General features: G+C 44.4%; 1 protein-coding gene across 1 annotated transcript in view; it reads right to left on the reverse strand.

Annotated features, from left to right (window-relative positions):
• Positions 1 to 3225: 3225 nt before the first annotated feature.
• Positions 3226 to 15268, reverse strand: part of tmx3b (thioredoxin related transmembrane protein 3b) — a 30593-nt gene continuing 18550 nt past the window's right edge. The window contains exons 13-16 of the mRNA XM_079181434.1: positions 14770 to 14826; positions 11367 to 11496; positions 10015 to 10083; positions 3226 to 6373 (exon numbers count right to left, since the gene is read on the reverse strand). Coding sequence (XP_079037560.1) covers positions 6050 to 6373; positions 10015 to 10083; positions 11367 to 11496; positions 14770 to 14826 — 580 coding nt within the window. The 3' untranslated portion in view covers positions 3226 to 6049. The remainder of the gene's footprint in view (positions 6374 to 10014; positions 10084 to 11366; positions 11497 to 14769; positions 14827 to 15268) is intronic.

A 15268-nucleotide genomic window follows, 5' to 3' on the forward strand; every position in this document is an offset into this window, starting at 1 on the left:
AATTCTCTATATAATAGAATGTATAATAGAGGTATGTCAGGTTCTGAATATAAATATGTCAGCATCCCACATTGGATTGAATCCGTGTTTTGTTTTGTTCTTGTCTTTTTTTGTGAATATTTGTTCAAGTGTGTTACTTATATGTTGAGCAGAGAATTAAACTAGAACAAATCATGTACAAACAAAAGACAAGAGGACTGAGGGCCAAACACCGCAGTTGATGTGAAAGATAAAATCATAATATCAGGCACCAAGTGGGCAATGAATTATTTAATACACCAGAGTGGGTCCAAACTCTAATTAAACCTAAAACATCATATATACCCTTTTAGCGACATGTATATTAATTAGAGAAGCCCATTAATATTTTAAGGCCACCACTCCCCACAACAAGCCAATCTTGAATCTTGTTTGTGATCCTGTCCTGTGATGTAAGCAATTGCTTTTACGGACACAGGTACAGTACAGCGCATAATATTCAGTATAATCTCCATAAACAGACAGCCCTGCCCTCTGCTTGTGATCCCACCCATTCAAAATGACATGCCCCTGAAAGGATTATTGTGCAAAAGCTCTTAATTTAAATAAATCCCACTTTTCTTCACAGGATGTAGCGCTCAGCTCCGCATATTTCCAGAGCTATCGGGTTTTTTAACGGACTTTCTCCCGAGCTCTGCCGATCCTGCAGCGTGTCGCCTGGGCGGCAAAAAGGTCCTCACGTCTACAGTGTTGGTGTGCATTAGAAGAAGTGTGCATCAGTGTACATAAGTGTTGTTACTGTGCCATCATTAGAAGCCAGCTGGCTACAGTCACTATGACGGGGTTTGGGAGTAAGCTCTGGACCCAGCAGGGCCTGTCACGTAAAGTCCCTGAACATCTGGGTGAAGGGACTAAGGCTCAGATTAAACACACACACACAAGTTGACGGACCTGTTGTCTTCCTTGACTGTGAAAGCTGATTTTTTATTTTTTTAGCTCTTTGGGTAATCAGGTTGGAGCATGGAAACAGGCCCCTGGCAAAAAGGTGTGAGTGACGGCGTCAGCACATGTCTCCTCCTCCAGGAGCAGTAACGTCTCAGGTACTGTAAGTCACCCTGACCCCCCCGGGGGGGACAGGTCCCTTTAGTGAATGATGACAACCCAGGCAACATCATTAGGCAGCTGCTGTGTGGCAGCGGCTCCTCGGCAGAGTGATAAGCAGAAAGACTCCGGTGGGAAATGCTTACGGTGCACTTAAAGGTGACAGAGATAATGCGGGCCGTGCACTTGTTATTCTCTGCAGAGCTGCGCATCATTTGTACGCTTCAGCTATAAATAAAGATTTGTCACAAACCGAGATGTGGAGTCCGGATGAGGCGCTGAGCCGCAGTCGACTTACATTTTAGGATTTCTAATTGACCGTTTACTAAACCTCTCACAGGACCGGTGGCTGTCCAATTATAGCTGAGCAACCGTGAACAGGCCTGACTGGTAGGGGTGGGTGATACCACACATTTAGGTTTAAGGTCAATACTATTTATTGTAAAAAAAAAAAAGACAGCTAATCTACTATATATGGGAGAGAAATATGTCACAGTTTATGATGTGAATGCATTACGAATAAGCTACTTGAATATATTTGAATTACCACTAAAATCGTTTAAAACGCAAGGCAGCTAACGAGGCGAACACGTGTTTTAAAACGACTACAATGCACTGGTCAATGCTACTTTGGTAGCTTTTTATCCTGCATAATAAAATAGAAATTATAATTAAAACTGTGATAAAACATTGTATCCATTTCTGTTATTTTAATATAAATATTCAATTGCGTTCCAGAAACAGGTTGTATGTTTGACTCCCGACGTGCTGTCGTTTATCTTCTTCTCAGCTGACAGATAACATCCCCCTGTGTGCGTTTCTTTGATGATTTTTGATGCAGACGGTGTAACGGCTTTGACGGGCATCTTCGTGCAGCACACAGTCATTTTCACACAACCCCCGAAGAAACATTTTCCAAAATGTCAGGTCCAAACGACGGCAAACACGCACCATCAATCGGCTGACAGGCTGACAAGCGGCTATTAAACCCGGTTTGAACTGTTGGTGTGAAGCCACATGCACCAAAAATAGCCTGACGGGAAATTATCTCTGTGTCGATGCTGATGGTGGAAACGCACACGAAAGAGAAGTTTTAGCGACATCTCAAAAGGGCACATTTGTAGACATTGTTTGTGTAATTAGGCGTTGAGGTATTTGTGGCGGCAAACAGATGGACTTTGGCAGCTGCGGCCATCTATCAACCGTATTGCAAAAAACCATTGCTTTTCTAACAGGCGAACAAGTGTGGGTTGGTTTCTATGGTGAGGAGAGCTCATCAGCCATTGTTGAGTGACACAAACGGAGCTCAGAAATAGCCCTGAAATACGGGCTAAAACGCATTAACTGCAATAACCATCAATCTCTTCTACCATGACCCCGCGCGGCCCCGATGCCATTAAACACCTCCCGTGAGTCACGATCACTAGCTCGCCTTAATATGCCATTTCAACACGAGAGACGTCAGAGTGTAATTGCCCTCGTCTAGTGCGCAAGATTGTTGGTTCTCCAGAAGAAAAAGAGACAGGAGGCCTCCTTCATTTGCCGCGAGATGAGGCTCGTTCTCAGAATATACGGCGAGGTAATTGAGCGATGAATTACTTTTTGCATCAGCACCACTCGCTGACACCGATTCTGATGTAGCCTAGTAATATATTATCTCCCCCCTTTGCGGTAATTCATCCCCAAAATGACAGCCAATGGAAAATGAACATCCCCCTCCTTTATCAGACCAGAAAAACAACCCTATCAAATTTCCCAGAAGCAACGTATTCGTTCTCTCAAACTGTGTGAGGGTCAGTTCTTCAGAAAGTACGGCGTGACATTGTGCTTTTTCCCATTACGTAAAGTCACGTCTCCGAGTTTTGACTTGTAAGCGCCGCCGTTCCCTAAAGAGAAGAAATAAATGAGTTTCACATCACGCAACGCAATCAGTCGCAGTTAAACCTAGATCTCCCAAAATTTGATTACATCTGCTATAATTGAGTTGGCACCTCTACCTTGAATTATATCGTCGAGAGATTTAAAAAAAAAAAAACACATTCATATGTGCGATAATTGGAGATAGATGGAGAAATGGATGTCTAAATGGAGAACAGACAGGAGGAGATACGTCAAGATGGACAAAAGATGCGAGTCAACAAGAAGAAAAAGAGGACAATCTTTATTTCAATCTTTCAAACCTGTAATAAAGTGTGACAATCTCAATTCAAACCCGAAGGAGGAAGTTTGGCAGAGAATATAGGCAACTACAAGGACCGGAAGGCAAGGCGAGGGCATGGTTTCCTTTAGTGCAGATTCACAGTAATGATACAGATGACCTCTGTATATTAAAAACAGCAGGTGTGCTTAGGTTGAGCAGCCTAAAATCGATCACGTTACAAGATTTACTGAGCTGCAAAAGCACGACGAAATGAAGAATAACGAATCTTATCATATCACTATTACACTTTCTAAGACTGTGGGGGAGGATCACCTTTACACAATAATAACAAACTGCTCAAAACATTCATTACTATTTCAAAGTATCCTCTGAATTCAAAGTCCACCGAGTAGATTAGCAGTTAGTTCAGTTGTCACGACGTGAGACGCGATCGAGTCAAAGCAGGACTGAGATTTCTTCCCAAGGTCAGGGATGAACTGAACGCTCATTCATCACCATGTGGTGAAGTTCCCTCGAGAGAAAGCCTGTTACAGAAGCTGTCATTGCTCATTCCAAACTTTTAATTACTCGCCAGCTCTGTACGTTAAATATTATGCAGGAATGCTTCGGATGAATATTGTTAGAAGCGAATAATAATAATCCAGTGCACCACTCTAAAAAGGAATAGTTTGCCATTTAAGGAAGTATGCTTGCTAGCTTTGTCGCCGGGACTTGGAGAGGATTGCATGGTAAGCATGAAACTAGGGTCAGCTGCCGATTAGCATAGCTTAGCATGAAGACTGGATGCGAGGGGAAATGGCTAGCCTGGCTCTGTCAAAGGCGGGAAAAAAACTGCATACCAGCCCCTCTAAAGCGCTCTAATGAACAAGGTTACATCTTGTTTGTTTAATCCATACAAGAATGAGTAAAAAAACAACACGTTGTGGTTTTAATGGGGGTTTTGGGTGCAGGGACTTCCTGGAGTCTTCACCGTGAGGTTTCCAGGAAACCAGAGAAGACTTCCTGGAAGTTACTTCAGCTTGTGTACAGATAAAACAAGAGAGATTTTAGAGCTTTAGAAGTGCTGGCAGGTGGTTGTTACTATCAGAACCAGGCTGGCGGTTTCCATTCTTTGTGCTAAGCTAAGCTAACAAGCTGCTGGCACTGGCTTCATATTTTCCCTTCAGACATCAGGAACAACTTTCTTATGCAACGCTTGGCAAGAAAGTGAATAAGCGCATTTCCTAGATTCTCAAAGTTTTGAGTTTCCAACATGATTTATACTTTTATCTACCATTCTGGTTGTTTAACACAATTTTGTCACATAATTCATTATTTGTTTGTTTGTTCCCACTGGTGACACGGCTGAATTGGAGAAAAAGAAATGTGTGATTTCATCTCCATGCACCAATTAGCACGAAACATACGACAGCTGTGGAAAAATGTGCTTTTGTTTCCATGGAAATGTCACTGTATATTACAGGTTCTCTTTGTCTTTTCCTTCTTTAGTCACAAACGTGTAACAAAGATAATGAAACCGGTGCTTTAACTCGCTGCCAGAAAGGCCCCAAATCCAACCAGGAGCACTCCACCGAGCATCTCTCATAACAAGTGTATTGCACTGGGAGGAGCAGATCTTAGGAACACTGGTTTATTATATGTAACAGACTGGCCACTTAAACCCAAGAGGAAGCCACAACCCATACCAGATTTCAGCTATTGCAAACAGGAACGCAATGGCATTGAGAAAACTAACAATAGTGAGTTATGGCAGAAAAAGAAGGGGTGAAACTAAGTAGCAGGAAGACGGGCTTTATATTTTGTGCGCTCAGTGTATCGGGATTTAAACTTTAACCTGCCTACTGAACTCAATATGGCAACGAGTGATGAAGACAGATTGAAATATGGGAAGAGACGGAGCCAGTCGATCTGAAGAATATGACTTGTTAAAGCTGCAGGGACTACTGATGCGTGTTATGGATGTCTGCTATACAGGTACAACCCATCTATATGAAGAATTTTGAGCAGGTTGGCCATGTTGGAAAACAAAAAAGTGGATTTGCCACATCCCAGAATCAGACACTGTATACCAAATACCATTCCAGCTTTTTTTCATTAACTCATAAATGGACACTAACAGGTGGCTGGCTTGGGAAATAAGTAAGAAATGCGCGACTGTCTCGGCACTTTGCACCCCTAGAACAAGAAGAAGAAGAAGAAGAAATATTTTCAGGCAATAACATACAATAGATAAAGCACGATTGATTTATGGCAGATTTACCTTCTTGGGCACTTTGCTTTCTACAGACGCCAATTAAGCTTTAACTTTGGGTTGGGGGTAGAGGTGCAAAATGTCTGTGTATTCATGTCAGTTTGAAGGCAGGTTTCTACTCTTCTAAGATATAATAAACTGGAAACAAAAAGAAAAACATTGATTGGGATATGACAAAAATAAAAAAGATACAACGGGAGCATTTTAGTAGTTACAAAACAAGGAGAGAAAGCGTCACACAAACCACTGGTTGGTCGAATCTTAATAAATAAGAGGTTTGTTTGGTTCACAGCCACGCCTCTATCGCTGGAGCATTACGTGTTTACACACCGTCACCAAAAGGCTGTTAGCTTGAAACAAGATTCGATGGCTTCGCTGAGCGGCCGACCTTTAACACAGAACTCAAAGATGGGAGAGCGGTCTGTGCTAGAGGGGCTTTGAGGGGGAGTGATATGAAAGACAAAGAAGCAGAATAGTAACACATTGATAAGTCTTTGAGTTTCATGTCACCGCATTTGACTAGGCCCATCATCCTCTATCCGGCGGGAGCACCTGCGTTAATCGGTTTTCTTCTCTTCGGGATCCTTCTCTCCGGCGGCGTCGGTGTCGTCCTCCTCCTCTTCCTCTTCCTCCTCCACTTCCTCTTCCTCCTCCTCGTTCTCGCCCTCTTCGGGGCCCTCCAGCTCAGTGCCGCGCTGCCTCTCCTCCTCCTCCTCCTCGTCTTCCTCCTCGTCGGTCAGGCCCTCCCTCTTGAGCGCGTCCAAGTCCTCCGAACCGTCGTCCGACTCAGCTGTGCAGATGCCGTAGCACATCAGGCTAATTACGCCCAGCGGGAGGCCGAAAAGGAAGCAGCCCAGCAGCGGAGAGCTGCGAAACACCGACTGACGTGGGAGAGGAGACGACGAGAGAAAGTGTGAGGGGAGGACATGGAGACAAAAGAAAAGAGGTGTGAATTGATTGTACACGTACAAGTAAAAAGCCTTTCCATCTACAAACAATACCATCACTCAGACTCTCTTCCTCGTTGTTGTCTCATTCAAGTCTGGATCACAAACCGGGCAAAGCGCGTCACATCAGGGTGCTAATTAGTTTGGGATCATTTGCTAAATTGCTTGGTGGTAATCAAGTGAATGAGGAGTGATAAGGGGCCGGAAGGCAGATCGTGGATTTCCATGTGAAGAGTTGCACTTACAACCAAACCCAACACTGATGTCACAGTGTGACAACAAAACAAACCCCCATCCCAACCCCTCGAATAGAAATCGGCTAACATGGAAACCAGCTGCCATGTGTGGTCTGCTGTGTGCAACGCTCGATGGGTACTTGAAACGGCAAAAAGGACGACTGTACCAGTGTCGAGAAAGCTGGAACCATCAAAGTTCAACAGGGGCCCCAAGCTCGCTTTTTTTTGCCCCCGGGCCCCCAAATAGGTTAATCCGGCCCCGACCTTAATTCTTAACTTCACACATTAAACCATAAACATTTTTATCAGTTTCTTTAATTCTCTCAATGCTTCCCCAATATGTCACAGCCCAGCTGTGGAGAGGGCGTCCGTCTGTGTAGTAGAAGTGTTGCATCTCTCTCAGCAGCCAGTGTTTACTACAGTAAACTGCCATTACAGCGGCTATTAGGGAGAGCCCATTCAAAATCCTATTTAGAGATCCAGGAATATTGGTGTGAAGAATTGCCGACATGCTTTTATGTTTTCAGCGGTACTGCATTTTTATTCATTCATGTATTCATTCATTAGCATTACACCATTAAACTGCGTGTGCGTGTGTGTGTTTAGAAGGCAGGTCACAAATCATTTGCAGAAACCCGGGCAGGATTTAATATTTTAGTATTAATTACATTTCTGTCATGTACTTTCAGGATGTCTGCGTCATGTTATACTGTTTGTGTTTCTGTCTCGTAATGCGCTGTCTTGTTTGCTTTGGTTTTGTTTTACACTGATGACCATATCGCAGAGTTTTACCCTTTTATCTGCAACACTTTGGGTTTCTTGTACTTCCACATTGTGCAGATTGAACCGATATAAATAAATAAATCTCAAACATGAAACACGGGGAAAAGGTCCACCTTTATAAACACAGGACTGACAATATTTTCTGTCTTCCTCGCCTATAATAGGCTCACCTCCCATGACCACACACACACACACACACACACACACACACACACACACACACACACACACACACACACACACACACACACACACACACACACACACACACACACACACACACACACACACACACACACACACACACACACACACACACACACACACACACACACACACACACACACACACACACACACACCCCCGCATCCTGGAATGTATTTTTGTGAGTGAATTACAGCTACATTTTGTTGCAATGCTTCGGGAAGAGAAACTATTCATTTAATTTACTACCTGTAGATTCTAGAGTAATTATAACTCGGTGACAGTCTGCACACTTTGGTGTATGGAATTGTCCGGGCATGAATCCCTAAAGATCAGTAAAAAGAACAGTAACTGCTCATTCACATCCGTGCCCTGAACCTGCACATAACAATTTAACATTTTTTTGTGACACGTACCACTCCACTCCTGCAAAGCACCGTCCCTGCGGCAACAACGCTGCCCGGGTCACTGAAGGACAACCTCTTCTTTAAATGATCCCAGTGACAAATGAGTCATTTGGCCTGAATATAGCGGGCTACAGCAGAGACAATGTACCTGGGAGGGAGTATTCGGTCACAACTTCTGTCAGCCGCTGAGCTGGGAAGGAGAGAAACATTCATGCGCCCTCCAGCCATTGCCACAGGAAGAGGGACGGTAATTGCCGGTGCTGTGTGACGCTCGATGAGGTGGAGATGGGTATGCTATGCTAACACAGCAGGCTGTGAGTCATTGGGCCCAATGTGGCTGCTCCCTCATTCTCCTGTCAGCCGTGCATTTAGATTTCGGCTCTCCGGGGGCGAGGTGATGGCTGCTGCCTGTCCGCTCTGTATCATATCGTGTCACTGTAAGCAGGACGGTTCATGGGGATGCATGCAGCTCGCCAAATTCAGGGAAGCGAGGAGAGAATAGCTTTCCTCTTACAGGTGTGAGACAAGCCTTTCACATGTGGATTCTTACTTTTGTGCAGAGAAACAATTACAATCCTTCACTTTTTGCTCTTCCTTTTCAGCACAAAGAAAGATTTTTGTATTATTAACCTTTTCAACCAGGTTTTATTCTTCCTCTGGTTTGTCAAACCGGAGCTAGACAGCGTAAATGTTGAAAACCTTCAATAAAAACAGGTTTACAAGCCTTTCTTTGTACGTCGAGGTTAGCTTCCAGAAGTCACTATACCTTCCATTTTCACATTTTCCTGATCAAATCTATAATTTCCCCTTTAAGGACAGTGTTAAGGGCAGTGTCGAGCTTTACCCGTGTTACAGTACAACTGGAGAATTACTGCACAGCTGTATTTACATTCCTAGCACACCCGTGGTACAATAAACACCAGCTCCCCCTGAAAGAACCAACTACTTCAGGTCAGGACGCCGAACTTGCTTCTCCTCCCACTTTCACTCGGTCTGCTCTCGCATCACTCCACCGCCTGCTGCTCTCTCCCCATACTGTGTTTACTGCCTGCATTGCACATTCTCAGTCGTACTCCGCGTCTTGTTTCTCTGAATGTTGTTTTTCCTCCCACAGGGAGAGAGCAGGGCACTCGGGCATTTGTTTTACAGTGTTGCTGAACTTGCCGCATATGCAGATACAGTACTTGCTATGGATTGGAGAACACAGTGAAGGTGAGGCGCGGCGTGAAGCATATCAACGAGCACGAGGGGTTCAGCAGTATCATAATAAAGAACGAGGTGGGAAGAGGTATACAAGAAGGGTAATAATAGTAGCCTGAAACTTATACAAAATGGACCCGAAAGTTGGACTAATCCACATTTCTATATGGACACTGGACAAAGGATTATGGGTCATCATCCACACAAACCCACGGAGAATAATCACCCGAGACTGCTGTTTCTCTGAGGTGTACGGAGCGTTTAAGAGTCTTTCAGGTCATTGTTTTGGTCAATTTTACTGCTTCGGTTCACCATCACCTCTCTATCACATCAGACACACAACTCCATATCTTTGCCGATGTTGCGATGTGTCTGCTGGTTGTGTAAATAAGAAACTGTTTGCTCATTTTTATTACTATTATTACTGTATTTTACAGTTTGTTGTGCTGCTCCCAAGTGGACATACATATCTTTTAATGGAGGTTTAACTAAAGCTACAGTACCATACTTCAGACATGTCTGGGCTTTCCGAGCAACGGAATTTTGGTGAAGTACATAATTGTTTGGGGCATTTTTTGAGTGAAAGTCATGATGGTGATATCCTGCAAAGTAACATGTATTTAACTATTTTTGCAATTTCTTCATTGCTGAATGGTTTGAACATTTTAAACTTCAATAACGTGCTTGAGAAATCTTCTCCGACCGTCTACATGCAGCAGCCTAGAACCAACTCTCACCCACTTACCATGATGGTGGATCTGGCATCAAAGGCCACGCGTTTGATCCTCTGAATGAAGCCATCACCTCCGTGCGCCTGCGGGGAGACAGATCATTTGATAGAGACAGATGAGCGACTGTGTCTCGTCGACACCAAAACTTTCTCAAAGTACGCACACAGAATTATCTACATCTCAGGCATCCTCACATGGTCGGTGCATCCCAGACATTTAAACGTCTGTTTAATTAAACGCTTCCTTGCACAAAATCAGCAGCTGTGCCCGACTCTAGTTTGTTCTCTGTCCGGCCGTTCTACTCCGTCTGAGCTCATTTGTTAGCGACAGCACCTGGTCAGCCAATGGGCGATCTGTCTCAATGCTAATTCATCAGGATGGCCAATTGGTGATTGTTGTGGAAGCACAGACGTATGCCGATGCCGTGTGAGGTCCGTACTTTAGTTTTAACATTATGTGTATTTTTTGACAGCATGTTGTTGGGGTTGTTCTTTCTTAAATGCAAACGATAGAGGGCTGAGACAGTGAAGCCAGCCTATGTACCACAAGAGCAGTGAGTGGGGAGATACTTAAAACATTTTTTTTTTTTTAGCAATTTCCTTAAAAACCTGCTCGAGAGATGCCTGCCAGCTCCGTCCTCCTCTGGTTCAGGCGTCGTGCGAGGCTCAACACGCCGTCTGTGAACCTTAATGTTCATGCTTCTCATGGAGAACACTCACACATTTCAGAATTTTGGTCCCTTTTTGCGCCATCTTCATTATCCTAAATTTAGTTCAAAGCATCTCACACACATTTTTCTGTGTATTTTCTACATGAAGCATAAACCAGCCTCATGGCGGACATTACTAGCATGAAGTGAAGATGTTGAAACTGTCCAAGCTTGGGCTGCAACCGGGTTTGATTTTGGTGGTTTGTTCTGCCAAGAACGAAAAAAAAAAATAAATAAATAGCTCAGACCTCTCGGAAAATAAAGGACAGGACCTCTGGCTGTTTGGCTTATGGTTTCATACATCTGGTGACTTACAGTGCAGCACAGAGGAAAGCGATGACGTTTCTTTTCCAGATTAGTGTGCACACCACAATACAGAATCCTGTTGTAATCTCCGTGTTTGACTGAGGAAAGAATTATTGTAGATAATCCATTCAGGGAGGAGAGCAATATGAAATCTAAACATGCAAAAGGAGATTGCAAAAATACCTCATCTGCTGAAGCTATTTTCCTGGGGAGGACTTAAAATGCGAGGCAACGTGGTTGATTAATGAGGACTACTGGTGTGATTACAACGGTACAACACCAGGGGAAGGGACACACCGAGCTGAATGCATGAAAAGAAAAGAAGAGAGAGGAGGAGGAGGAGAGTTGGACCTGTGCAGAACCGTTCAAAACGCCGTTGATGAACTGGACCAGCTGCTCCATGGTCTCAGTCGGCTCACTGGGCAGGAAGTACTGCTCGTTGGATGTGTTGAGGATGATAACGGAGGGCACCGTCACCTCACTGAGAGAAACAGGAAAACACAGCTTTTAATCTCCTTAACCCCGGCACCTTGGACTGCCATTACCAGGGTGCATCATTAGACGGGAACACGTTGCGCTTTCTTTAAAAACAAACTGTAACACGGAGAACACAACAGCGAGATAAACAAACCCGTTGTACTTAGAGCAATGGAACTTTCCCCATGGCAATCATTTTTTAAGGATTTCCTTCTCGTCTTTTACTCAGAGGAAAAAGCCGATGCAGCCCGGCTCATTTCAGAGTGCCATTTCTTCTATCGTTTATGCATACAGTGTGCAACTCTGGGGCTTTATGGGTCTGTGCCGGTCACAGTTAAAGAGACCTTCACAAATTACAGCTGACAAGTGAATCGCAGGGAGGCCAGAGGAGAGCAACTCTGCATCCACTGCCGAGACACGCACACAAAAAGTATCCAAAGAAGCCTCATTTCACAGAGAAAGAAACGCAGCGCGCTCTCCGGCCCGCGTGCTTCGACAAACCAGCGGAGGAATTACAAAACTGCGTGAGATAACGAACAAGGTCATACAAACAGGCCATCCCTCTTTCACATGTCTTGCACAACGCCGAGCCCTGGCTTAGCTAAGGTACCCTGGTGCTTAGAGACACACACACACACACACACACACGAACAGTCCATCACAGCTCTGCCGCCTCACATCCTGCAGTGTTTCTCAACCCGGCAACAAATTGCACACACACATATCCATCACTGTCCCAATCCACCACCCAGCCGAGATCAGGAGGGCAAACACACACACGGCCGTGCACTCGAGTCATCAACGCCTCACTACTCTGTCCAGCTGAGATCTGCAATCACATGAGTGCACACACGCACACAGACACACACTATGAGTGTGTAGTCCATCCAACAACCAGCCTACTCCGACAGATGGCACCCATTTAAAATAAATATGGATTAGCCTATTCACCTCTGTGAGTGGAGACTACTGGGGGTTTGCCGCCCATAATGAAGGGTCACACTGTACTCTATAGAATTAGAGCTGGCACAAAACACACATTTAAGACATTTCCCCTTCCGCTGCCAAAAACGGCTGCCATACTGTATAATTAGGGCTAATTATTCGTGATTACAGAGGAAGTTCATCCAGGTCCGTCTGGATTCTTAAAAAGGGACAATCCGACATTTTAGGAAATACAATTACTTCTTGAATACCGTTCGATGAGAAAAATGTACCCCACCACAGTCATACATGTGCTTCAAGTGTATCTGAAGTTTTCTGCTGAGTGCAATGACGACTCCCGAGGTGTCTTACGACAACAGTTCATTGGTTATGAAAGGGGCGGGGCTCACATGTAGGGGCGGGGCTAGGAATCTATATTAGCATGTAAATGTCCTCTGGCCTGGAGGCCAGATTTGACAACAACAACTTCATGTTTTCACCTCCACACTAATGCATGAAACGCACACGTTTGACAGCTTTTGATCGCAACGCTCTTTAGATTGGATGCACCTTGAATTTGTGGTTTCAGGGGAAGTTAAATTGGGGAGCAATGTTCAGGAGGACACACCGTGTTACACTGCTGTAAGCTAACTGTGTGGCTTTAGCTCCATTTGTGTGGGACCGATCTTCTTATCCAACTTTGCAAAAAACTAATGTTGGAACTAGTCTTTAAAAGGAATAAATAAATAAGTAAAAGGAGAAAACTGGATTTTAAAAACACCATTTGCATGTCTGTTTTTTTACTCACTAAGTGGGACTCATTATCAGCAGTTCATTAATTTCTCTTCTGCAAGTTCTCTTTTCACTTTCTGTGACCAAATGCATTTCTTGGGTTTTAATTATAGCAAGAGGACGGTGATAATGATTAACAGAGTGTCTAGGAAACACGCACGGGGACATACAAACTAGATGACAAACAATCTACCCCTTAAAAAGAAAAAGTTACATTTCCAGGCTACAATTATTCCACACAAGCATTCTTTAGTAAACAAATCTAATGGCTGGTTTGTGTGGTAACAATCTTCCGAATCATTCACCTTCTATGATTACAAATCTTCCCTTCACACAGACTCTCCAGTCACCTCACAACTCTTACGTTTTACACAGCCCACCATGCATTCCATATAAGGGGTGAGTGATAATCCCACGTTTAAACAGAAGAGACATCCTCGGGTTTAGAGTGGTGCTCGTGTGTGTGTGTGAGTTTGGTGGATGCAGGGGAAGCCTTACGCCAGACAGACCGCTGCCAGAACACAGTAATCGCTGTGATGACAGAAAGAGGGATAAAAAGCCATCAGATTTATTTCCATGGGTTTCCTAGGGGAGAGAATTAGTGGACAGTGACAGGCCAGGATTTCATTCCTCAAAGGAGGGCAATTAATCCCGCGCTGTGGCAGCCAAATTCAGTCCGGCAAATACATATTGTATCTACACATAAAATTAGGAGGGCTAATCACCGCTTTCATCCTTAAATATAAACACTGCCTGTCTAATTTTAGCCGTGCACCGGGAGTCTGCCGTTTGAACGCCGTCACATGTTCCAATCCGACTTCTACTGTACTCACTGACGCACTCTTAATTACGCAAGACTTAGGAGACCATGTCTGCTGTAATCTCCCTCACACAAACAATAATGTGCTCAAATTAAAACAACATCCCGCAGCGGTCTCTTACGCTCAGAGATTCTCACACAAAACACGCACAACATTATACAAAGACAGACGTAATTAGACACTGTACGTTGTTAAGATATAAAAAAAAACAGACGCGCCAACCGCTACAGCCCTGCTGGCCTGTAACACTATAGCGCAGCTCTGTCTAATTAAAAGTGTGTGGGATGTCAAGTTGCGGGGCCTCTCCGAGCCCGACGCACTAACATTCGGCCTCGGCGCGGAGCTCCTGCAGCAGGGCTCGCTGTATCATTAGCGCTGCTCTTTGACACGCTATTAAAAACACATGACCATTACAGACCTAATCCAGGCATAGCCTTATCCGTACATTCCCACACTGTCCCCGCCCCTTGTGCAAGCAGATTTGCAGGGGTCTTTGTGTGCTTTTTCGATCGCATGTGTGCTTAATAGTGTGGGAGGGGGAGGGTTACAATTACAATAGAACAGGCGCACAAGATATGACCGTCTGTGTAATTGAATTCTCCACAAGAGCGTCTTTAATGGCAGAGGCTGACAATTACATGTCAGTCCAGACCTGGATAAGTAGCTGACAGAAGGTAATTATGATGGGGGAGAAGAGAGGAGGACATGACAAGAGAAGAGAGGAGATTTGAGGCACTCACCCCATAATGAGGCTGTTAATGTAGTCGTTCCCATCCATGTGTCCAAACTGGAAGTCTCTGGAGAGGCAAGACAAATCAGTGTCATAACGTGCATCAAGAAGAACATACAAAAGCAAAACAAGCACTTTCCCTCCCGTCTCAGTGGACTGCGCGAAACTGGGACACCAACTTTCCCGCACAATTATGAGAACACGTTGAATGGAATTGTACGCTCTGTTATGGAAAAGTGGTATTTTTGTCACTGCAGGAAAAATAAAAATTCCCCAAAGCTCCGTCCTGCATGTCTCCCGTTTCTCCACCACAGAAAAAGACTCAGGTGATTTATCTAAACGATAAGGCAGGAGAAGGAATTCAATTTGTATCTCATTGTGCTGCACTATGTCTGAGCAGAGTGTATTGTGGGTAGAATTGTGTGTGTGTGGGGGGGGGGGGGGGGGGGGCGAGAGAGCCAGTGACTTCCACTGAATGATTACGGGGGCCTCTACATATATATTATATT

The sequence above is a fragment of the Pholis gunnellus genome, assembly GCF_910591455.1.
Source record: "Pholis gunnellus genome assembly, chromosome: 20".
Classification (NCBI taxonomy): Eukaryota; Metazoa; Chordata; class Actinopteri; order Perciformes; family Pholidae; genus Pholis; species Pholis gunnellus.